This window comes from Hippocampus bargibanti, linkage group LG03, assembly GCF_051943395.1.
Source record: "Hippocampus bargibanti isolate YZ-2025 linkage group LG03, ASM5194339v1, whole genome shotgun sequence".
NCBI classification, from domain to species: domain Eukaryota; kingdom Metazoa; phylum Chordata; class Actinopteri; order Syngnathiformes; family Syngnathidae; genus Hippocampus; species Hippocampus bargibanti.
Genome location: NC_142736.1, coordinates 7,512,004 through 7,536,744, shown reverse-complemented (window position 1 = coordinate 7,536,744; position 24,741 = coordinate 7,512,004). Strand labels below are relative to the sequence as shown.

At 43.8% G+C, this 24,741-nt stretch overlaps 1 protein-coding gene across 3 annotated transcripts in view; it reads right to left on the bottom strand.

Moving 5' to 3' along the window:
• Positions 1–301: 301 nt before the first annotated feature.
• The window catches only part of ano1a (anoctamin 1, calcium activated chloride channel a), a 112,786-nt gene continuing 88,346 nt past the window's right edge, over positions 302–24,741 (bottom strand). For all 3 annotated transcript variants that reach the window (XM_088991779.1, XM_088991780.1, XM_088991781.1), the window contains 7 exons: positions 24,391–24,491; positions 13,307–13,449; positions 12,603–12,755; positions 4,477–4,529; positions 4,174–4,358; positions 3,936–4,041; positions 302–3,195 (listed from right to left, as the gene is read on the bottom strand). In XM_088991779.1, coding sequence (XP_088847905.1) covers positions 2,953–3,195; positions 3,936–4,041; positions 4,174–4,358; positions 4,477–4,529; positions 12,603–12,755; positions 13,307–13,449; positions 24,391–24,491 — 984 coding nt within the window. In that variant the 3' untranslated portion in view covers positions 302–2,952. The remainder of the gene's footprint in view (positions 3,196–3,935; positions 4,042–4,173; positions 4,359–4,476; positions 4,530–12,602; positions 12,756–13,306; positions 13,450–24,390; positions 24,492–24,741) is intronic.

Sequence of the window (24,741 nt, the reverse complement as noted above, 5' to 3'; positions counted from 1 at the left end):
ACCCACTCCAAATTGTCCCTAGGTGTGAGTGTGAGAGTGACTGTTGTATGTCTTTGTGTGCCCTGCGATTAGCTGGCATCCAATTCAGGGTGTCCCCAGCCTTGTGCCCGAAGACAGCTGAGATAGGCTCCAGCAACCCCCGTGACCCTAATGAGGAATAAGCGGTACGGGAGATGAGATGATATATATATATATATATATCTGTGTGTGTGTGTGTGTGTGTTTCACAAGACTCCTTTCAGGTATTGTTGATAAGACCTGCAAAAATGGCGTTCAAGAAAAAAAAATATAATGCCAGGAATTTCAAACATTCAAGCAAAGTTTAATGCAAGAAAGCAATAATTCAGTGTTGCAACACGCTCGAAATTGCTGTCTTGGGCAGAAGGATGAGTGCATTCAGGTGTGCTTGATAGGTGGGGCTCATTCCGAATTGCATCATGTGTTTCTCAAAAAATGATTACAGGATGCAGTAGAGTGCTCGTGTGGAGTCTCATGTCAAGTGCTATATCAGTGACAAGGGGTGATATAGCTGTTTCTTAGGGCAAATTGTGTCCTCGGCTAAAAAAATATCGTAACTGGAAAAAAGGTATTGCTAATTAAAGTAATTGTGGGGTTTTAGACCCACGTGACAAATTACAAGAGAGATCTCGAGGCGTTCCCAGGCCAGCTGGGAGACATAGTCTCTCCAGCGTGTCCTGGGTCGTCTCCTGGGTCTTCTGCCAGTGGGGCATGCCCGGAACACCTCACTTGGGAGGCGTCCAGGAGGCATCCTAATCAGATGCCCAGGCCACCTCATCTGGCTGCTCTCTATGTGGAGGAGAAGCGGCTCGACTCTGAGCCCCTCCCAGATGACCGAGCTTCTCATCTTATCTCTGAGGGATAGCCCGGAAACCATACGGAGAAAGCATATTTCGGCCGCTTGTATTCATGATCTCGTTCTTTCGGTCACAACCCATAGCTCGTGACAATAGATGAGGGTGGGGACGTAGATCAACCGGTAAATTGAGAGTTTCGCCTTTTGGCTCAGCAACTTCTTCACCACGACCGTTCGGTACAAAGTCCGCATCACAGCAGACGGCGCACCGATCCACCTATTGATCTCTCACTCCCTCATACCCTCATTCGTGAAGAAGACTCCGAGATACTTTAACACGGAGAGGACCCTCCACCTTTTTCCAACTGAGAACCATTGTCTCAGATTTGGAGGTGCTGATTTTCATCCCAACCGCTTCACATTTTGCTGCGAAACGCTCCAGAGAGAGTTGGAGAGCCTCACGTGAAGGCTAAACAGTACCGTGTCATCTGCAAAAAGCAGAGATGCTCTACTGGGGCCACCAAAACGGAACTAATAATAATAATAATAATAATAATTATTATTATTATTATTATTATTATTATTATTATTATTATTATTATTCAACCACCTGTTGAACCTGGAACCTGTTGAATATCAATGGAAAGATGAGTGATGGGAAAACAGTGTGGGAAAAACATAAATACATGCAAACAACACCTTGAAGGCCTGAGCTGAAATTAGAACCTTGAAGATCAGAACTGTGAGACAGACATGCTCACCATTTGCCCAACACACTACATAAACATAGAAATCTTTTCTCACTCACCCAAAAATGTACTGTATTTTCCGCACTATAAGGCACTCCCAAGAGCCTTGATTTTTTTTAAAGCTGACCATGCAATTTATAATCATTTTACAGTATAACGATCAATATTGAGCCACCATAAAGTTTGACAAATTTATTTGACTGTTTTGTTGACATTGCTTTTCGCGCAGCAATGTCAAAAGTGCCTCTACTGTAGCGTCTTATTATGCGGTGCACCTTATATATGGAAAAGGTTTTAAAATATAGTAAAGTCTCGTTATATCGATATTCAAGGGAGTCCGAAAAAATATCGATATAACCGGGACTATCGATATATCCGACCCTGTTTGCATGTAATTTTCTCCGTGCGTGCATAGAAATAGTATTGATATAACCGGGACTATCGATATATCTGATATCGATATAACGAGACTTTACTGTATGTCATTCATTAAAGGTACACCTTAGAATGTGGTGTGTCTTATAGTGCGGCAAATACGGTGTCTATTTCTACATCTATTAGTATCTATATCTATATCTAAATCTATATCTACCAAATGACATCATAAATATAAACAAAACCAAGAAATGGATGAGAGTTACACACCGAAAAAGTGTTTCAGAAATGTTTTGTCTTAACATTGTAATCAAGTTGGGGGAAAAAATGTAAAATGACACTTTTGATGACAATATGTCTGTGTAAGCTCTCAGTCGTACAGGAGTGGTCCATCGATGAGAAGGTTTCTTCAGACGTCATCTTTACTTTTTTGAAGGTGTCGGGCGTTTCGCCTCCTATCCAAGAGGCTTCGTCAGCGAACTAAAGTCTTACGAAAGTCTAACAAATTTGTTAGTCAGGAATGTAGGAACAATCAGTGGGGCCACAGGGAGTGGTCCCCTGCCGCCCCCCAACCTGAGAGTAGGGACCTATCATAGCTGTGTCCGGCGCCGCCATGTCTGGACATTAGGGATATATAAATAGGACCGATACAACCAGTAAGACTTTCATTCGCTGACGAAGCCTCTTGAAGGAGGAGGCGAAATGTCCGACACCTTCAAAAAAGTACAGATGACGGCTGTAGAAACCTTCTCATCAATTTTGATGACAATCAACTACAGTGATTTAGATAGCACTACTACTATTTCTAAAACCCTGACTACAGAACCGCAATTAACAGAGAAGGTTGTTCACTGATTTAAAGAGTTTTTTTAGTGCAGGATGGGCGAAAAGTTTTCATACATACAATTTAACATGTCATTTTTGTTTACCCGTTTTGTTTATTGATGTATTTATTAATTTAAACGCTGTATGTAGAATCTTTGCTTATTTTTTCAGACGTCTACAGCTAATACTTTAATAGCAGTTTGTGTTGGACACAGCCCGAGATCTTGGTTGTTGTGGGCTCTGGTTTGAGGAAGACTGGGAAGTACAACTGTTATGGTTGTGACTGTCACGTCGAGCTAGCTTCCTTCCACGCTCTTCTTTCATGAATAGCTCCACCATCAGGACCTTCTCTTTGTGGATCTTAAGGCTGATGTCCTTTGGTATTTCTGGGATCAACCAATCAATGAAGTCTGTCATGAGCATAACCACATTCTGCAAAGGTGGAAGGCAACAAATAAGGAACTATTAGAAACATGAAAGGTAAAGAGGAAGGACAAATGATAAATTTTGCATTTGATCTGTCAACCGCCTCTGTAAAACAAAACATCAAATGATCATCCACTAGATGACAGTAGGTACATAATTTGACAGTTTTTTTTAATAGTTTCGCTCAGTGGTGTGACATGAGATTTTTTCCCGATGTGAAGTATGTGCCTTAATCTAATTAAAGTAGGAAAAACTTGAAGGAATGAATCGAGGAATGAATTTCATGAGGATAATCATGTGTTTAAGAGAATAGTTTGTTGGTTAAAGAGGTATGTGTCAAAAAATGGATATGCCACATTCATTGAGTATGTGGAGATACCGCGTCACAACCATGATGAAGAATGTCCCACATGTCCTAGAGAAACAGTCCACTTGTCCTGTCCCAATTTGGGTTTATTAGCAGAAAGCCAATCTTGCACAGGATACATGGTGGGGCAGCACAGTCAGGCATGGGTGGACCTATTTATAAACTGATGGTCAGGCCTGATTACCCAATCAGAGCACCCGAAAATTGACCCAGGGGCTCCAATAACCATGTAAAAGATTAATTAGTATGCTTTAAGCAGCATTTTAAACATGATCTTGAAAATGATTCAATCGATTTTTTTGCGAAGTAGTCATAAAAATGAAAATATTTACAATTAGTTTCTCATTATCGTATGTTATTACAAACTGTTCTTACAAACCTGAAAGACAACAACAAAAGCTAAGCGAACAGCAAGAATGGCCCAGAACTCCTTGGAGAAATCATATGGTGTGCTGGACCAGGGAGGCTCTCTGTAGTCCTTATACCTAATTCAGACATGAAGAAAAACAATCAGCATCCTAAAAATATCTGTCAAAACGTCACATGTTCACTCACTATGTCACATGGACGTCATAATTCGTCATGAAGAATTAGCTAGATGTAAAGCATAATCTTACCTGCATAGATTTACTTTATGGCCTAGGATCATTGGCTGGTAAGGGTCTGTGCCAGGCTCAAAGTCACTCACATTGAAGTAAGACAGCGAGTGATTGACAAAGCCGTGCATGGTGCCATCAGGACTGTACATGTACTGGTACATAAGCCGTGGGATGAAGTCAGATGTGAAAGCGATCACAAAAGCCTGGGAACCAAAAACTATGAATTGCCACTCTCTTTAAGAAATGAGGATGAGATGATGTGGATAACATGCTTAGATTGGAGTGTGATTTGCCAGAACATCTGATGATTCGAAAACTCACGTTTACTATCACAGCCACCTTGCTGAGGCCCCTTAACAAGTTGTACCAGATACCTAGAAACAAGGAACAAGGACCTTTATTCAAGAAATCATCAAGGCATCGGTCCGGTAAGTGCAATAGGGATGCTGTTGAGATTTCAGTAGACCCTTTCCTCAGCGATTGCTATGGAAAAGGCCCAGGTTAACACCAGTTCTTTCAAATTGTGTCGCAGAAATTGGCACTTGTTCTTGCTCTGTTGCTTGAAACTGAAACTGGTACTGAAACTGAAACTGGTACTTAAAATTGCCCCACTTATATATATATATATATATATATTATATATATATATATATATATGGCATATATATATATATATATATATATATAGCAGTGACGTGTGGTGAGGTTCATGGCTGGTGAGGCACTGACGTCATCCATGACGTCACCGCTCGTCTCTACTTAGTATTTGAACGCTAAATGTGAAAATTCAGCGATTTTGAAAAAAAACCTAAAACGGTGAAGTTAAATGGACAAGAACTTTAAAGAACAAATCACTAAATACATCTAACTGTTTAATTTATTTTTTCATTTGATATTTCCATGACAGCTTTCCATGATGACAGGTGAGGCACTATATATATCAGTGGCGGTCCGTGCATTTCACACCTAGGCCTTCAGTGAAGTCCTGCTTAGTCCGACTTGAACAAATATCCCTCGTAATACCATAATTTATGACAACGGCTGGAGATATCATTTACAAAAGCACACGCACGCAGTACTGGGCGTGGCATCACCTTAATCTACAGTCTACAACACAGGCTATTTTCCGGAGCAATTACACATCAATAAATCTGCATCAGCAATTAGAACTTGTCACTATACGTGATACTGCAAACACTTAAAAATAAAAGGAAATTTAAAATCATTTGTCCACAAGGTTTTATGAAGTCCACCAAGAATATGCAATCTTTAACAAGATTTTACGCTAAATTACAAAATGTCACTTTAATATAAGAAAAACAACAAGACGTTCACAAAACGAACTATTTGTTGAAAATAAAAGCAAACAAATCTTTTTCATTTGTTCTTGAGAATAGGCTTACCTACATGCGACAGCGAGTTGTCCTCTCCTTCAGCCATTGTGGGTTAAAAAAGCGAGTAGATATACTTGGTTTTTCTGCTAAAGTTTCCGGGTCTGATCTGTTGTCAGCTTGGTTGATTTGCATCGCGCTGCCTCCGCTGAGGGCTGAGGTAAAGTGAGTATCCAACAGTGACGTGCGGTGAGGTTCATGGCTGGTGAGGCACTGATGTCATCGATGACGTCACCACTCGTCTCTACTTCGTATTTGAATGGTAAATGTGAAAATTCAGCGATTTTGAAAAAAATCCTAAAACGGTGAAGTTAAATGGACAAGAACTTTAAAGTACAAATCACTAAATACATCTAACTGTTTAATTTATTTTTTCATTTGATATTTCCATGACAGCTTTCCATGATGACATGTGAGGCACTGCCTCACCTGCCTCCACTGACTGCACGTCACTGGAATCCAATCATAGGACGCGTACGTCATGTTCAACGCGAGGCCCTCTAGCTGGCCTTACTGTGCCAACTCGTGATCTGATTGGCTCTCGCAACTGTATATCAACTACATGTGCCCGTTCATGTACAGCGCACAGACGCCCTCACTGTGGATTCTGAAGGCGTCGGTCAGATTTCATACAGCCTGGCGACACAAACTAGCTGAATTCTGATTGGATTAAAAACTCTGACCTAAAACTACAACACTGAAAGGAGCATAACCAAATGGATATAATATAACATCAAGAAAACAGTATGTAGAATAATTATATATATATTTAGAAAAACTACTTTTTTAATGAAATTGACTTTTATTATAATTATGATAATGATGTCTGATTATGTTAGGCTAGCAGAGAAGGCCTTGGACAAGAACTTAACGGCCCATATATATATATATATATACCACATAAAAATGATGTGCGACAATAAATGGAATGACATGCCGGCTCAGACGTCGCCCGGCCAAACAAGGTCTGCGTCAGGTGCTGGGGAAGCGGAGCACCTTGATGACAAATGGGCTACTGGAACAAAGCGGAGATGGACGAGATAACATGGCTCTGTTGGAATGCTACTACTCAAGCAACGGTTGACCACGAAACAACTAGTCGCTCAGTGTTCCAATATCCACAAACGGTAATTGCTATCACAACTTGAGATTGATGAGATACAACACAAATTCCGAGGTGAAGGGCCCCAGGCTGCCACATCAGAGGAAGAGGTTCAACCAGAGATTGGGACGATCACAGAAACCAATGAGCTGATATACGCCTCAGCATCAGTGATCCTAGAGATGCTTGGCTACAAGAGCAACCATGAGAGCAACGAGATTCATTACCCACCATGGAAAAGATGGTTGGAGGCTAAGATCCAGATCCAGAGAGGTGTGAATAAAAGGCCAATACCCAAGAGGTACATGCAGATAACCAGACCCGAAGCACTCGAAACTGCCAAACAAAGGCTCCAGGCCTTGTCCAGTCGCCTAAAGAGGTACACGAAAGAGAATGAGGATAAACAGAAGAATAAACAGGCTGTTCGCAACACAACCTGTGAAAGTGTACGCTCAGTGGCAGGGTTCTAACAGCAGAGCAGACCCTCCAAGGCTGGAAACTGAAAGATACTGGAAAGGCATATGGGAGAAGGAGGTCGCACATAACAGCAGTGCACAATGGCTGGTGACTCTGAAAGAGGAGCACAGCAACCTCCCTGAGCAGAACCCAGTTACCATCACAGCGGCAGATATACAAGAAAGAGTCTCAGGTATGAAAAACGGGACGGCACCAGGCTGTCTGGTCCACACCTACTGGCTAAAGAAACTCACAGCTCTCCACGGGCGCCTAGCAGCACAAATGAACCAGTTGCTGATGGATGGGACTCACCCAGGATGGCTAACCGAAGGGCGAACAATCCTGATCATGAAGGATTCCTCAAAGGATGCAGTTCCTACCAACTATCGGCCAATAACCTGTCTCTCCACAACATGGAAGCTCATGTCAGGCATGTGCTCATGTAGTAGAGATACTAGAGGTGCCAAACATCAGCTGCTGGTTAACAGAACAGTCGCACAAGACTGCAGGTCCCGACATACCAACCTGTGCACAGCCTGGATTGATCACAAGAAAGCATATGACTCGATGCCACACACATGGATCACTGAATGCTTGGAGTTGTATAAGGTCAACAGGACCCTGAGAGCCTTCGTTGCAAACTCGATGAGGATGTGGAAAACCACACTTGAAGCCAAAGGCAAGCCACTAACGCAAGTGTCCATCAAATGTGGTATATACCAAGGTGATGCACTCTCCCCGGTGCTGTTCTGCATAGGACTGAACCCCCTCAGCCAGGTAATCGCCAAGACAGGCTATGGATACCGTCTCAGAAATGGAGCTACGATCAGTCACCTCCTCTACATGGATGACATAAAGCTGTATGCTAAGAGCGAAAGGGACATAGACTCCCTGATCCACACAACCAGGATCTACAGCAGTGATATCGGAATGTCATTCGGGCTGGAGAAATGTAGTCGGATGGTGACTAAGAGGGGCAAGGTAGTCCACACTGAAGGGGTCTCACTCCCTGAAGGAACAATAGCAGACATTGAAAACAGCTACAAGTACCTAGGTATACCACAGGCCAATGGCAACCTCGAACTAGCAACAAGGAAAGCGGCTACGACCAAATACCTCCAGCGGGTGAGGCAAGTCCTCAGAAGACAGCTCAATGGCAAGAACAAGACCCGGGCAATAAACAGCTATGCCCTGCCAGTGATCAGATACCGTGCAGGAATAATAAGGTGGCCAAAGGAAGAGATCCAGACCACGGATGTTAAGACCCGAAAACTCCCCACTATGCATGGAGGGTTCCATCCCAAGTCCAGCACCCTGAGACTGTACACAAGCCGTAAGGAAGGAGGCCGGGGACTCGTGAGTGTGAGAGCCACTGTCCAGGATGAAACATCCAAGCTCCATGAATACATCAAAGAGAAGGCTCCAACGGATGATGTACTCAGAGAATGTCTCAGACAATGGGGAACAGAGGTTGAGGCGCTGGATGAGGGACAATGATGGGAGGAAAAGCCCCTACACGGGATGTACCACCGAAGTCCTATCAGTGGCTAGAGAGGGCTGGACTAAAGGATAGCACAGAGGCACTCATCCTGGCTGCCCAAGAGCAGGCCCTGAACACAAGAGCCATCGAGGCAGGGATATACCACACCAGACAAGACCCAAGGTGTAGGTTGTGCGAAGAGGCACCTGAGACAATCCAACACATAACTGCAGGGTGTAAGATGCTGGCAGGGAATGCCTACATGGAGCGCCATAACCAGATGGCTGGCATAAGCTACCGAAACATCTGTGCAGAGTATGGACTGGAAACCCCAAGGTCAAAATGGGAAACACTTCCCAAGGTGGTGGTGAATGGCCGAGCAAAGATCCTGTGGGACTTCCAGATACAGACTGACAAGATGGTAATGGCCAACCAACCAGACATCGTGGTCATAGATAAAGGGGAAAGGAAAGCCGTTGTCGTGGATGTAGTGGTCCCGAGTGATGGAAACATCAGAAAGAAGGAACATGAGAAAATTGAGAAATACCAAGGGCTCAGAGAGGAGCTGGAGAGAGCCTGGAAGGTAAAGGTGACAGTCGTGCCTGTGGTGGTCGGAACACTCGGGGCAGTGACCCCCAAACTGGACGAGTGGTTGCAACAGATCCCGGGAACAACATTGGATATCTCGGTCCAGAAAACCGCAGTGCTGGGAACAGCACGGATACTGCGCAGAACCCTCAAGCTTCCTGGCCTCTGGTAGAGGACCCAAGCTGAAATGGGGGACAGACACCACCCATGGTGGGTGAGACGAGGATTTTTTTTAATATATATATTGAAGGAAATAAATACATTTAGTTAGCCATTTTAACATTGTATGATGAACATTAAAATAGTGAGTTAATCAGTATAAATGGTGCTTTGTTTTCAGTGGATGGGTGAAGGAACAGATGTGGAATGTTTGAAGTTGTGGTAGTTTAGATACTTGGGGGTCGGCTGTTCTGCAGTAAAGGAAGTAATAAATTTACTCAGCCATGTTAGGCACTGTGTAGGATAAGCAGTAAAACTGCAGGGTGTAAGATGCTGGCAGGGAATGCCTACATGAGTTACTCAGCATAGATAGTGCTTTGCTTTCAACAGAAGGATGTGCAAGCGGGCATGGAAGGATTGCATGTTTGTTTGTGGAGTTGTGTCTGTTCAGGTGCTAGAAGATCTAAGGGGACCCGGCTGGCAGACACAAAGGAAGTGTGAAATGACAACATCACCAAATGCTGGACAACGCAGATGAAAGGAACTGACCAAACACTAACTCGGCAGGACGCAACTGGAAGTCGGGGAACTACCTTGGGAGCAGATACGTGAACCAGATGCCAGAAGGACCAAATGGGAACTTGATTTCTTTGTGTGTGACCAATTTGAATATGCATGTGGGACACCTTTAAATCTGGGCTGCTCAGTCTCAGTCTTTGTCTTTCATCTCTCTAACTGATTTGGGGCACACGAATATTTTCTGTGTCAGGTGTCTGTGTAAATATTTAATTCCGTTCAAAATTGTTAAAAGATGAAATAACTGTTAACGCTAATATTAGCTTGTAATATTTTAACCTAACAATATATATATATATATATATATACATACATATACAGGTAACATCCGACTTTCGACCGGGTTCTGTTCCGACAAAACGGTCGTAAGTCAAACGGTCGTAAATCGAAAAGCATTCAAAATGGCTGACGCGAGATTTATACGTTTATTTGTTTTTAAGCAACATTTTCTATTGAATACTATTATATACCAAAATGGTAACAGTTCATTTATAAATCTGGTAACTTTTAGTGTCATTTTAATCATTTTATTTTTCGTATTAATGATATTTATTACTGTGTCGTGCACACGCTTTCTGCTGACCCAAATACACACGGCTTCCCACGCATGCTAGATGTCCAAAAATCGCTCTCCTTGATAACGGAGAAGTCACCCAACACACACGCTCGGACTCTGGCGCACGCCAAAGCAAAAAAGTTCTACAGGTTGCCCTCTCCAGGCCGTCCCTCCACCGACGTGCGGACCGACCCAGGAACCGTCTGACAACGCAGACTCGCCCACCTGCCACCTCGCGGTGCAGCAGAACCAACTGTCTCAAAGAGGCGGTGGCTGTTCCGACCTGCGTGGATAGATAGATAGATAGATAGATAGATAGATAGATAGATAGATAGATAGATAGATAGATAGATAGATAGATAGATAGATAGATAGATAGATAGATGGGTGGACGGGTGGATAGATAGATAGATAGATAGATAGATAGATAGATAGATAGATAGATAGATAGATAGATAGATAGATAGATAGATAGATAGATAGATAGATAGATAGATAGATAGATAGATAGATAGATAGATAGATAGATAGGTGGATGGATAGGTAGCAGTGACGTGCAGTCGGGAGAGGCAGGTGACGCCGTGCCTCACCTGTCATCATGGAAATATCAAATGACTAAATAAATTAAACAGTTATATTTACTTAGTGATTTGTACTTTGTACACTATGCTAACTGTGCTGGCTTGCTCTGCAGTGAGACCACATTGCTGTCCCTCTGCATATCGCTATTAAAGTGTTCAAAAGCTTTTAGTATATGAACTAAATTTCTACAGTTTAGCTGGTGTATATAATGTAAAGTCAGTACATTATAAACACTGTACTACAGTGTTTATTTTATTTTTATCAAAACTGTGTGCATAGGTGAGGCACACAGTTCTCCTGCCTCATGACAGGGGGCGCTGGTGATTAGAGATTCTTCTTGCGACTCCTCGGTTGCAGTAATAATAGAATTAGTGACAGCAAGCTACAGTAAACAGTTAGTTAAATGCAACCATCCAGTCATTTTTTTGTGGTGCTTGGCCTTATTTTCAGAATGGTGGATTACATATCTAAATTGAAATTGAAATAATTTTCTAAACTGGACTTTCAATCGAAGCGGGAGATAATAATTAAAGGAAGACCAACCCCGGACTGAATAGCTCACAAACGGTGAGGGATGAATGTAAATCTCCTGGACAGCTTCTCAGCTTTTTGGCCAAGAAGGATCTCATTGAAACTATTCCTGAAGCGACAAAGTTGCTCCAGCTCATGCTCACTGTTCCAGCTACTACAGCAACAGTGGAACGCTCATTCTCAGCACAAAAGACTGAAAACATACAGTCGGAACAGGACCGATCAAGGACGACTTTCTTCACTGGCAGTGATCTCCATTGAGACAGAGAGACTTGGACTTCATTTGTAAGTAAAGGTAACACGATAACGTTTTTTTAATCAGAATCAGAATCAGAATCATCTTTATTGCCAAGTATGTAGAACACACAAGGAATTTGTTTCCGGTAGAACACGCTGCACTAGTATCGTTGTCAAAAAAAACTGCTAAGTGGCACTATACTATACTATACTATACTATACTATACTATACTATACTATACTATACTATACTTAAGTTATTTTTTTCTATGCTACAGTTTGTATACAGTATATAAAGAATGCTGACATGATATTTTAAACAAAACATGTTGCCAATCAAATGGTGAATAAGCTGCTCTGTGGAGTTCATATGTTTGTCAATCTGACTGTGATGACGTCAGTGCCTCACCAGCCATGAACCTCACAGCTTGTCACTGATAGGTAGGTAGGTAGGTAGGTAGGTCGGTCGGTCGGTCGACAAACAACATGTAATCTGCATCATAGCACCAATTGTGTTTTGCCTGTTCGTAGTGTCAAAATAGGATCTCAGTATTTTGCAGTTTTGTTCTACAAAATTGAAAACCATCGCTGACTTTTTTTGTATTGCCAGAATATTTGATTATTATCGTGTGATGAATATGCTTATGTTGTGCAATTGGCCAAAATTGTTTAGCTTTATTTGAATTATACACAATCGTTTCACTCGATTTGGTGAATTTGGTCTCATCTTTATCTTGTGTTTGTTTTTCAGTGTTTATCAATGTTTTTTGTCTCGGGAAGAACACCTACCTATGTTTTTGGCTCTGGCTGCAATTGGCCTTCGGAGCTCCATCACAAACTTTTTGGCATCCAGACGTATCTCAATGACGTTATTCAGCAGAGCGAAGAGTGGCGCCAGAGGAAATGAGGCCACAAAAAGAGTCACCATGCCAAACTGGATGACTACAGAAACATGAAACAGTCGAACTTGTGATTCTGTTCTTTTAAAGCCCAAAAAATATTGACTGTACAAGGTGAATTCAACAAGAAAACATCCAAATGTTAAACAGTAAAATGTAAACTGGCAAAAAAAAGCCGGAAGGGAAAAGCCAAAAGGAAAAGAAGTGTTTTCCAAACAACCCTTGCCCCATTTAATATACATGAGTGTTCAAAGGCCAAAATGCATTGATTTTCTCCCTTTGTTATTGCCGACTATTATCCTTGCTGTCATTGCCTTTTTATCGAGCATCTTCATCTTTATTAAGCTCATCGAATTGCTTGTTCTGTAGCCACGAGGGGACACAAGCCTGTGTCTTATTGTGCCGGTCCCAAGCCCGGATAAATACAGAGGGTTGTGTCAGTAAGGGCATCCGATGTAAAAGCTTGGCCAAAACAAACAGCAAATCAATCCTCTGAAGATGGAGGCCTGATTCGCTGAGGAAAGGAAAGGAAAAGAAGAAGAAGATAAGTGTTCAAAGGTATCCAAGTGGAATTAAAAATAAATAACAACTTACTCATTTCCATGTACTCTGGGTTAAGACCAGCAAATGGACATAGGAAATGGTCCTTCTCGTGTTGTGGCAAAGTTTTGATCAGCTCTTCTTGTAGCTTTGGGTCCAGCTCAGACTTTTTCTTCTGAAGCATTTTTTTCAGCTTGCTACAGAAAAATGAAGGGTAATGAAAGTATCACTGTCTTCTGCCATATCATAGGTTACCAATCACAATTATGCGAAACCACAATATTACAACTACTACTACTACTACTACTACTACTACTACTACTACTACTACTACATGTACTACTAATACTACCACTACGAGATGGAGGACGCTGATTCGCTGTGGCGACCCACAGCAATGTTGAGATAATAACAAGTGGAGACACTGGTACATTGAAATTGGTATTAAAAATACAATAGAAGCTATTTAACATAATATATTTGAGGCAAAATATGAAAGAGATATATGCTTTTTAAGTCAGGAATCGGGCTCCTCAGATACGTCTGTGTAAGCTCTCAGAGTGGTCCATCGATGAGAAGGTTTCTTCAGCCGTCATCTGTACAAATTTGAAGGTTTCCGACGTTTCGCCTCCTATCCAAGAGGCTTCGTCAGCGAACTAAAGTCTGACTGGTCGTATCGGCCCTATTTATATATCCCTAATGTCCAGGTGAGGTTCAATTTGGATCCTTCATACAATAGCCTGCTTAGGCAAAACAGGTTAGGCAACATTCGTAATGCTGATGAGGTGATACCGGAGGGAGTGGGGCAAATAGGCCAGTCGTTACTCAGGAATGTAGGAACAATCAGTGGGGCCACAGGGAGTGGTCCTCTGCTCCCCCCAACCTGAGAGTAGGGACCTATCATAGCTGTGTCCGGCGCCGCCATGTCTGGACATTAGGGATATATAAATAGGGCCGATACGACCAGTCAGACTTTAGTTCGCTGACGAAGCCTCTTGGATAGGAGGCGAAACGTCCGAAACCTTCAAATTTGTACAGATGACGGCTGAAGAAACCTTCTTATCGAGGGCACCTCAGATGTTTTTGTTTATTTATTTTTTTTTGCATATCCCTGCAAACTCTGGCAGATCTTTGTAAATCGTACAATAGGAGTTGCTTTGTTAAAAAAAAAAAAATCTGTGGCGCAACTAAGTAAGGACACTGATTCGCTGTGGTGACCCACAGCAATGTTGAGGTAAGACCAAGTGGAGACACTGGTACATTGAAATTGGTATTAAAAATACAATAAAAGCTATTTAACAGAATATATTTGAGGCAAAATATGAAAGGGAAAAAACGGCCTGCCTTTTCAGACAGGAATCGGGGTCCTCAGATGTTTTTGTTTATTTTTTTTGCATATCCCTCCAAACTCTGGTAGATCTTTTTAATCGTCCAACCGGAGTTGCTTTGTTTAAAAAATTAATACATCTGTGGCGCAACTAAGTCATTTATTTTAAACCACACAATTAACTCATAAAATATTAAAGTAGTGGTTGGTGAAAGTGTAGCCAGACAGCATAGGTTGGTGGTGTGTAGGATGACGCTGGTAGTGAGGAAGATGAAGAAACCCAAGGCAGAATTTGTCACGGTTTGCGAGGTGGTGATGGCGAGTGCGGATCCCAAAAAGCAGGCAGGAGGGAGCAGGAGGTTGATTGACAAATTGTATTAAAATAAAGTAAGCAGGAACAAAATGTAAAACATCAAAATCATCTGAATGGAAAAAATACAAAGTAGCAAAAGAAGACCAAAAGTAAAAGTCCGCCAAGGTTAAACAAACAGCAAACAATGAACCGAGACCGGATGGTCGTGCCGGGTGTCCTTTTAAGTGACAGTGATTATAACGACCAGCACCTGCGAGGCTGCAGGCAGGGCTGACGTCACTACCCGTTGGTCGCCAATCTGATCGGGACGACCAGCACCTGTGCAGGTGCAGGCGGGGCCGACAGCGCCCCCCGTTGGTCGCCAACCAGATCATGACAGTACCCCCCCTTCAAGGGGCTGCTTCCAGAAGTCCCAACAGTCTCCCAAAAGGTCCACTCGCCAGGGAACGGTCAGTGGAGAGGGCAACCGCTGCCTCTCCAGCATACGACGGGCGGCGGCCTGATGGGAACGGGACTCGGCCTGGGGTGGACGAAGACGCGACACGGATCGTCGTGGGCGTGAGTGCGATCCTTCTCGCACGTTCACGCGACGGCGCATGGCTCTACGTGGACGTCGAACTGCCAGGCGCAGAATGGCACCCCGTACGGCCGTATGGGACCAGGTCTCGGCCGGACGCCGACGTGGGCGTGAACTGCCCGGCACCGGGGGAACGAGACCAGTCCAGAGCCGCTCCGGGATACAGCGGTGAGTGGGGTCTCGGACTGACGTTGACGCGGACGTTGCACGGCTCGTCGTGGATGAGACTCAATTCGTCATGCACGACGACAGCGTGGCTGGACGTGGGCGTGCACTGCCAGTCACCCAGTGTCACCCTGGACGGCCACCTGGAAGGAGGTCTCGGCCGGACGTTTACGTGGACGTTACGGCTCGTCGAGTGACGCAATTCAAACTCGACGAGGCTCGGGCTAACGTGGACGTAGCATTGCCAGGCACAGGGTGGAAATGAGACGGCTCCGATGTACCTGCGGGATCCGATGGTTGGTCGGTTCATTCTGTCACGGTTTGCGAATTGGTGATGGCGGGTGCGGATCCCAAAAAAGGCAGGAGGGAGCAGGAGGTTGTTTGACAAATTGTATTAAATTAAAGTCAGCAGGAACAAAATGTAAAACATCAAAATCGTCTGAATGGAAAAAAATACAAAGTAGCAAAAGAAGACCAAAAGTAAAAGTCCGCCAAGGTTAAACAAACACATGCACAGCATGCAACACACATGCAGCAAACCAGCAGCAAACAATGAACCGACACCGGATGGTCGTGCCGGGTGTCCTTTTAAGTGTCAGTGATTAAACGAGCAGCACCTGCGAGGCTGCAGGCGGGGCTGACGTCGCTAACCGTTGGTGGCCAATCCGATCAGGACGACCAGCACCTGTGCTGGTGCAGGCAGGGCCGACAGCGCCCCCCGTTGGTCGCCAACCAGATCATGACAGAAGTGAGGACAAAATGGTGGAAGTTGAAAAAGGAAGAGTGTTGCATGACATTTAGGAAGGAGGTAAGACAAGCACTGGGTGGGCAAGCGGTCCTTACAGATGACTGGCAAACTACAGCGAATGTAATCAGAGAGACAGGTCGGAAAATACTTGCTGTATCGAGTGGAAGGAAGGTAGATAAGGAGACTTGGTGGTGGAATGGAGAGGTGCAGGAGTGTATACAGAGAAATAGGTTAGCAAAGAAGAAGTGGGACACAGAGGGCGGACGACAGTAGACAGCAGTACAAGGAGATGCAGCGCACGGTTAAAGTAAAGGTGGCAAAGGCCAAACAAGCGGCCTCTGATGACTTGTATGCTGGGCTGGACAGCAAGGAAGCCAAACTGATCTTTACAGGCTGGCGAGACAGAATCAGAATCAGAAAGAGCTGCTACAGAGGCAGCCACACAGGGGGGCGCCATCTTAGTGAGACAAAGATGGTAAGGACCTGCAGCATGTTAGGGTAATTAAGGATAGAGATGGCAACGTAATCACAGGTGCCAGTAGTGTGATGGCAAGATGGAAAGAGTACTTTGAAGAATTGATGAATGAGGAAAATGAGAAGGAAAAAAAGAGTAGGGATGTGAGTGTTGTGCACCAAGACATAGCAAATATTAGCAAGGTTTAAGTGAGGAGGGTGCTGAAGAGGATGAAGGGGGCAAAGGCACTCGGGCCTGATGCTTTATCAATGGAGGTATGGAAGTGTCCAGGAGATGAGGCAGTGGTGTTCCTGACTGGGTTGTTCAACAAGATCTTCGATGGTGAGCAGATGCCTGAAGAATGGAGATTAAGTGTACAGGTGCCCAATTTTAAGAACAAGGGAGTTGTGCAGAGTTGTACTAACTACAGAGGAATAAAGTTGATGAGCCATACAATGAAACTATGGGAAAGAGTAGTTGAAGCTAGACTAAGAGCAGAAGTGGATATTTGTGAGCAGCAGTATGGCTTCATGCCAATAAAAGAGTACGACAGATGCAGTGTTTGCTTTAAGAATGCTGATAGAGAAGTACAGGAAGGCCAGAAGGAATTGCATTGTGTCTTTGTAGATCTCGAGAAGGTATATGACAGGGACTGCAACAATGTTCCCTCTAATTTTTAATGTGTCCACAAGACTTGTGGTAAGTCGCATTTCTTTGATGGTCTGGATTAACTCGCATTTTCATGACAATATCTGATTTCGTTTCCCCTTTTGTACTGTCTAGTGTATCTAATTAGTTCCCTGATTCCTTTCGAGTCCAGATTACTTTTTGTGTCATTATTTAATTCAAGATTTGTCGAGTGGAACTATGAAGCACTTGTGCTTCATAGTGCTTTTCTGTTGCGCAGTTACTCACAAGACGCAACTCATGCGACTTCACCCATCCCTTCTGCCATACTGTGTTGCAGGTAATGATTGTTTCATTTCGTTTTTATTGTACAATATTTCATTTCTTGTGTCGTGTTTCATTTGGCCGTGAGTGTTAGTGGCGTGTCGAACTGTGCCGCCATTATCCAGCTCGCATGTGACGCATTCAGGGACATCATGTAAATAACAGTGAACTTGTGTTTTATTCTCTTTTTCTGTAAATAACCACTATACGATCACACGTTGTTCATTCTGTTTTGTTATGTACAATGTTTTGCATCTTGAGAACTACTTGGACAAGACTCACCCTCACTGCAATGGCTGCCAACCTCAATCCGGACTACAACTCCCCCCCTGATGAACTTGTTTCCCAATACAACACGGACCTTGCACACATGCTCAACACCCTTGGTCCTGTTAAATCCCGGTCAGTCCAATTCACTCGATCCGCCCCTTGGTTCACCGCCCAACTCCGCTCCACCAAGACGAAAACTCGGCAGCTGGAAAGACTTTACAGAAAGACCGGCCTCACCACCCACCAGGACATGTACACAGCTCACCTCACCCACTACAAGGACTCTATCACACGCGCAAAATCAGAATACTATTCTGGACTGATTGATGCTAACAGTGGGAATCCACGGACTCTGTTTTCCCTATACAACAAAATCATTCAACCCCCTATCTCTCTCCCCTCACACTTTCACTCCTCAGACACCTGCAACACACTACTTCTGTTTTTCACTGAAAAGATCAACAAGATCCACCAGCACCTCGGCTCCTCTGTATCCCCCCCTCCCCCAACCTTCCTACTCCCTATCAACTGCTGTCGTCTTTTGAACTCCCTCATCCATCCTTACTTTCTGACCTCATCACCAAGTCCAAGAATTCCACCTGTCAACTTGACCCCCTCCCTACTGTCCTCATCAAATCTTGTCTACCCGCTCTCCTCCCTTTTATTACAGCTATTATTCACTCCTCACTGTCCACTGGAATTGTTCCTGCCCCTCTTAAAACCGCAGCTGTAACACCAATCCTGAAAAAACTTGGTTCAGATCCCAATGATTTCAATAACCTACGTCCAATTTCGCATCTTCCATTTATCGCTAAAATTCTCGAAAAAAACGTCGCCTGTCAACTCCACTCTCACCTCACTCACAATAACCTCTACGAACAATTCCAGTCTGGTTTCCGTCCCCGCCACAGCACTGAATAAGCCCTCATAAAAATCACGAACGACCTTCTCATAGCAGCAGATACCGGCTCCCTCTCTATTCTCATCTTTCTTGATCTATCTGCGGCCTTTGACACCATTTCTCACCCCATCCTGCTCAACCGACTCTCCACTCTAGGCGTGACACACACCCCACTTAGTTGGTTTCACTCCTACCTCACTGGCCGCTCACAGTTTATCCAAATTACCTCATTCACTTCACGGTCCTCCCCTGTGTCTTCTGGTGTGCCCCAAGGTTCTGTCCTGGGGCCCCTTCTCTTTATTATATACCTTCTTCCCCTTGGTGATATCTTCCGCAAATTTGGAATTCATTTTCACTGCTTCCCGGATGACACCCAGCTCTACCTCTCCAGTAAACCCGACGCCTCTCTTCCACCTGCATCCCTTACACTTTGCCTCTCAGAAATCAAATCCTGGTTTTCTCATAACTTTCTCAAACTAAACAGCGAAAAAACTGAACTTCTCCTTGTCGGTACAAAATCCACCCTTCACAAAGCAAACAGTTTCTCTCTCACCATTGACAATTCTACCGTGTCCCCCGCCCTTCAGGTTAAGAGCCTGGGTGTCATCCTTGATAGCACACTATCTTTTCACTCCCACATAAATAACATAACCGGGTCTGCATATTTTCACCTCCGCAATATCAATCGTCTCCGTCCCTCTCTCACCCCTCACACCACTGCTCTCCTCGTCCACAGTCACGTCACCTCCCGTATCGATTATTGTAATTCACTTATTTTCTGGGTCAATCAAAAATGTCTCCATAAACTCCAACTAGTCCAAAATTCCTCAGCCCGGATCATCACAAAAACCCCCTCATTTCACCACATCACTCCTGTCCTCCAACAGCTCCACTGGCTCCCTGTTAAACTCCGTATTGAATTCAAGATACTTCTGTTTACATTTAAAGCCATCCATAACCTTGCCCCCCCCCCCCCCTATCTGTCTGACCTAATTCAAATCTCCGTTCCTACTCGGGCCCTCAGATCCTCTTCCTCCCTCCACCTCTACACGCCCTCTGCCCGTCTCACAACGATGGGGTGCAGAGCTTTCAGCCGCTCCGCTCCTAAACTCTGGAACTCACTTCCACCCAACATCCGCAACATTGACTCCCTTCCTACTTTCAAATCTCACCTGAAAACCCACCTGTTTAAACTTGCTTACATGGTCTAATTTATTATGCTGTTTTATTATTTATTGTTTTATGCATGATTTTACTGTTTTGTGTGTTGTCTTTGTTGTAAAGTGTCCTTGAGTGTTCAGAAAGGCGCTTGTAAATTAAATGTATTATTATTATTATTATTATTATTATTATTATTATTATTACTTATGTTCACCACAAGACGAAAACCATGCGACTTCACAAGTAGTGATGCCACAGGGAGAAGAGATAAAGAAGGTGGAAGATTTTAAGTACTTGGGTTCACCTGTCCAGAGCAATGGAGAGTGTGGAAAAGAGGTGAAGAAGCGTGTCCAGGCAGGCTGGAACGGCAGGAGAAAAATGTCAGGTGCGATATGTGTTAGAAGGGTTTCAGCTAGGATAAAAGGTAAGGTGTATAACACGGTGGTGAGACCAGCCATGATGTTTGGACTGGAGACAGTGCCCCGGAAAAAAAGATAGGAAGCAGAAATGGAGGTAGCAGAGATGAAGATGTTAAGGTTTTCTTTGGGAGTGACCAGGTTGGATCGGATCAGGAATGAATATATCAAAGGGACAACTCATATTAGAGGCTTTGGAGAGAAATTCAGAGAAGCCAGACTGAGATGGTTTGGACATGTCCAGAGGAGAAAGGAAAAGACAAATTAACTCTAACTAAAATATTGATTATTCTGTCATGCCTGATGTGTTCACATTTTCATACATTTTTAAGCATGCGAAGATCATCAAATCAGTGTCATATTTCTGGAGCTGGGAAACAGCGTATCACCACAGCAACAGCATTCAATAAAAATCTTAGCTTTTTACTTTTGAAACATCAAGACAAATGAATACAATTTCTGGGAAGTGTTTTTTAAAAATTGACCAGCATAAAAGTCCAAAATGGGACCAAATTGGATAGAAAAATGCCTTCATATCTGGCTGCAAATAATATTTTCTTTGATTTTGGACAATCGCATTTCCTTCTTAACTTTTCCCAGATCTTGGTAAAATAATTTATGCAGTCGGGGCCTCTTTGTGGAAAATTTGTAGGGGGCGCCACTGATGCCAGTTTAAAAACATCTTCATCTTTTGAACTGGTTATTCCTCACAATACAAAATACAAATTCCTCACCAATCGGGGTTAATGGGGACTGAGACAATTCGCGAGAGAAGAAAATCTGCGAAGTAGGGTTTGACCCTGCGCGCTTACACCCGCGTGCACAGCGCTTACACCCGCGTGCACACACACACACACACACACACACACACACACACACACACACACACACACACACACACACACACACACACACACACACACACACACACACACACACACACGCACACTCACACACGCATAGCCAAAAACACTGACCTCGGCAAACACATGATTAGACACTGTTCAAAGTGCAACCCAGGGGATAAGACAGAAGGCAAGGTTGTTGGGCGGGGCTGAGAAGATGCACAGCCAATTAACATGGCTGTGCATCACGGGTGGATCCAAGCTGTAATTGTTCTGGGAACCAATCAAGTTACAGCCATGCGCAGAATCTCTGAGTCATTCGGCATAATTTCTGAATACAGTACGTTACTTTGGGAAAAACGCGATGCACCGACAGTGCGAAATAGTGAGGGGAATTATTTTGATGATGGTGATGATGAATATTCATTCATTCATCTTCAAAACCTCACGAGGGCCACAGGGTATGCTGGAGCCTATCCCAGCTGTCTATGGGTACTAGGCAGGGGACACCCTGAACTGGTTGCCAGCCAATTGCAGGGCACACTCATACCTAATTCATTCATTCATTCATTGCTTCATTTATGAAAAATACAAATATGATTTTTTTTACAAATTGCAGATATATATATATATATATATATATATCCATCCATCCATCCATCCATCCATCCAACCATCCATCCATCCATCCATCCATCCATTTTCCATTCTGCTTATTAATCAGTAGGGTCGTGGGGGGTGCTGGAGCCTATCCCAGCTGTCTACGGGTACTAGGCAGGGGACAACCTGAACTGGTTGCCAGCCAATTGCAGGGCACACTCATACCTAGGGACAATTTGCAGTGTTGAATCAGCCTGCCATACATGTTTTTGGAAAATATTGGAAGAAACCGAATGACCTGTAGGAAACCTTCGCAGGGCAAGAGAACATGCAAACTCCAAACAGGGAGGCTAGAGTGGGGATTCAACCCACGACCGTTGCAATGTGAGGTTGACGGGGTGAACTAATTGACATGTTGCCAGGTCTGATTTGTGCGCAAATGTTCATATGATTTTGTGCTTGTTTATGTCCTGAGATATAGTGTTGTTTAATTGGCAAATAGTGAATATAATGGCAAAAGCATTTCAAGAAAATCATCAACTCCTTGTTTCAATATCATGTAACCTGAAACGCATTTCCCAGCAAATATGAGGTATGAGCTGAAACATCTGCTGCTATGTGGCATGACAACTCAGATGAAAATTAAGTTTGCAGAGGTGTTCAGATATTGCTGTCAACAATTGTAAAATTTGCAAAAATGTATCTTTTTCATCTCGAGTCCACATACAATGTCTAGTCCAGAAATAATGTTACCTGATGTAATGCTATTCAACATGACATTCAATGTTAACCTGGTGTCATTTTCCTGACAGAAATAATTTCTCAAGGACGGGATTAACGTAGTATAGAAGATCTTGTAAGAAATGTGTCTCATTGTGTGTACAAAAGAAATGATATGAGCAGTCTAAATCGGTGGTTCTCAACCTTGTTAGAGGTACCCAAGCCAACCAGTTCATATGCACATTCATCAAATTCATTCATTCATTCATTGCTTCATTTGTGAAAAATAAAAATATGATTTTTTTTTTACAAATTGCAGATATATATATATATATATATATCCATCCATCCATCCATTTTCCGTTCCGCTTATTCCTCAGTAGGGTCGCGAGGGTGCTGGAGCCTATCCCAGCTGTCTTCGGGCACGAGGCGGGGGACACCCTAAATTGGTTGCCAGCCCATCGCAGGGAACACAAAGACGTACAACAGTCACTCTCACACTCACACCTAGGGACAATTTAGAGTGTTCAATCTGCTTGCCATGCATATTTTTGTAATGTGGGAGGAAACCGGAGGACCCGGAGTAAACCCACACGGGCCCGGGGACAACATCCTCCACCAAACTCCACACAGGGAGGCCGGGGTGGGACGCGAACCGGGGACGTCTGCCGGTGATGTGTGATAGAAGGGTTTCAGCTAGGATGAAAGAAAAAGTGTATACAACCGTGGTGAGATCAGCCATGATGTTTGGACTGGAGACAGTGCCACGGAAGAAAAGACAGGAAACAGAGCTGAAGATGGTAAGGTTTTCTTTGGGAGTGACCAGGTTGGATAGGATCAGGAATGAGTACATTAGAGGGACAACTCATAGTAGAGGCTTTGGAGACAAAGTCAGAGAGGCCAGACATGTCCAGAGGAGAGAGAGTGACTATATCGGGAGAAGGATGCTGAGCCTTGAACTGCCAGGCAGAAGACCGAGAGGAAGACCGAAGAGGATGTTTATGGATGTGGTCAAAGAGGACATAAAGGTAGCTGGTGTGAGAGAAGAGGATGCACACAACCGGGATAGATGGAGGGCATTGATTCGCTGTGGCGTCCCCTGAGGGAAAAGCCGAAAAGAAAAGAAGATATATATATATATCCTCGTCTCACCCACCAGAGGCCAGGAAGCTTGAGGGTTCTGCGCAGTATCCGTGCTGTTCCCAGCACTGCGCTTTTCTGGACCGAGATATCCGATGTTGTTCCCGGGATCTGTTGCAACCTCTCGTCTAGTTTGGGGGTCACTGCCCCGAGTGCTCCGACCACCACAGGCACGACTGTCACCTTTACCTTCCAGGCTCTCTCCAGCTCCTCTCTGAGCCCTTGGTATTTCTCGATTTTCTCATGTTCCTTCTTTCTGATGTTTCCACCACTCGGGACCGCTACATCCACACACACACACATATACATATATATATATATATATATATATATATATAGTCGGGTGTGTCTTAACCTCTATGACAGAGGCTCTGTCGAACCCCTGAGACCGATTCACCCTTGGGTTCAATGATCTCAGGTTAAGAACCACTGTTCTGAATGTTCTAAATTTTGTTTAAAAAGAGGATAGAGAAGCACTTTGGTTGCCATGTGATTGCCCATGAGACCAGTTTTAAAATAAATCCAAACAAAGGAAAAAAATGTAACTTACGGTATGCCAATCTCAAACAGATTGTTTTGGATGAATTGCTTCCCAAGCATGGTGATACATAACTGGATGCATAGTTCCATAAGGCAGCCTGCATGGGCACACTGGAAAAATAGGACATGAAGACACTGAAGTTGCTATTCAAATGCTACAGGTGTGTGGAGCCAAATATTAATTCAAAGTATCATTTTTAATTGAATCCGTCATATTTTGGCTGGGTCTTGGTTTTGTTTTTGTGCACCAGCTGCCGTCACTATCAGAATCAGAAAACCTTTATTCGTACCACAATGGGGAAATTTGCAAAAAGTGGAGGCTGTGCCTCTTCTGTGCTGCACCTGTGCCTAGATCCCAATA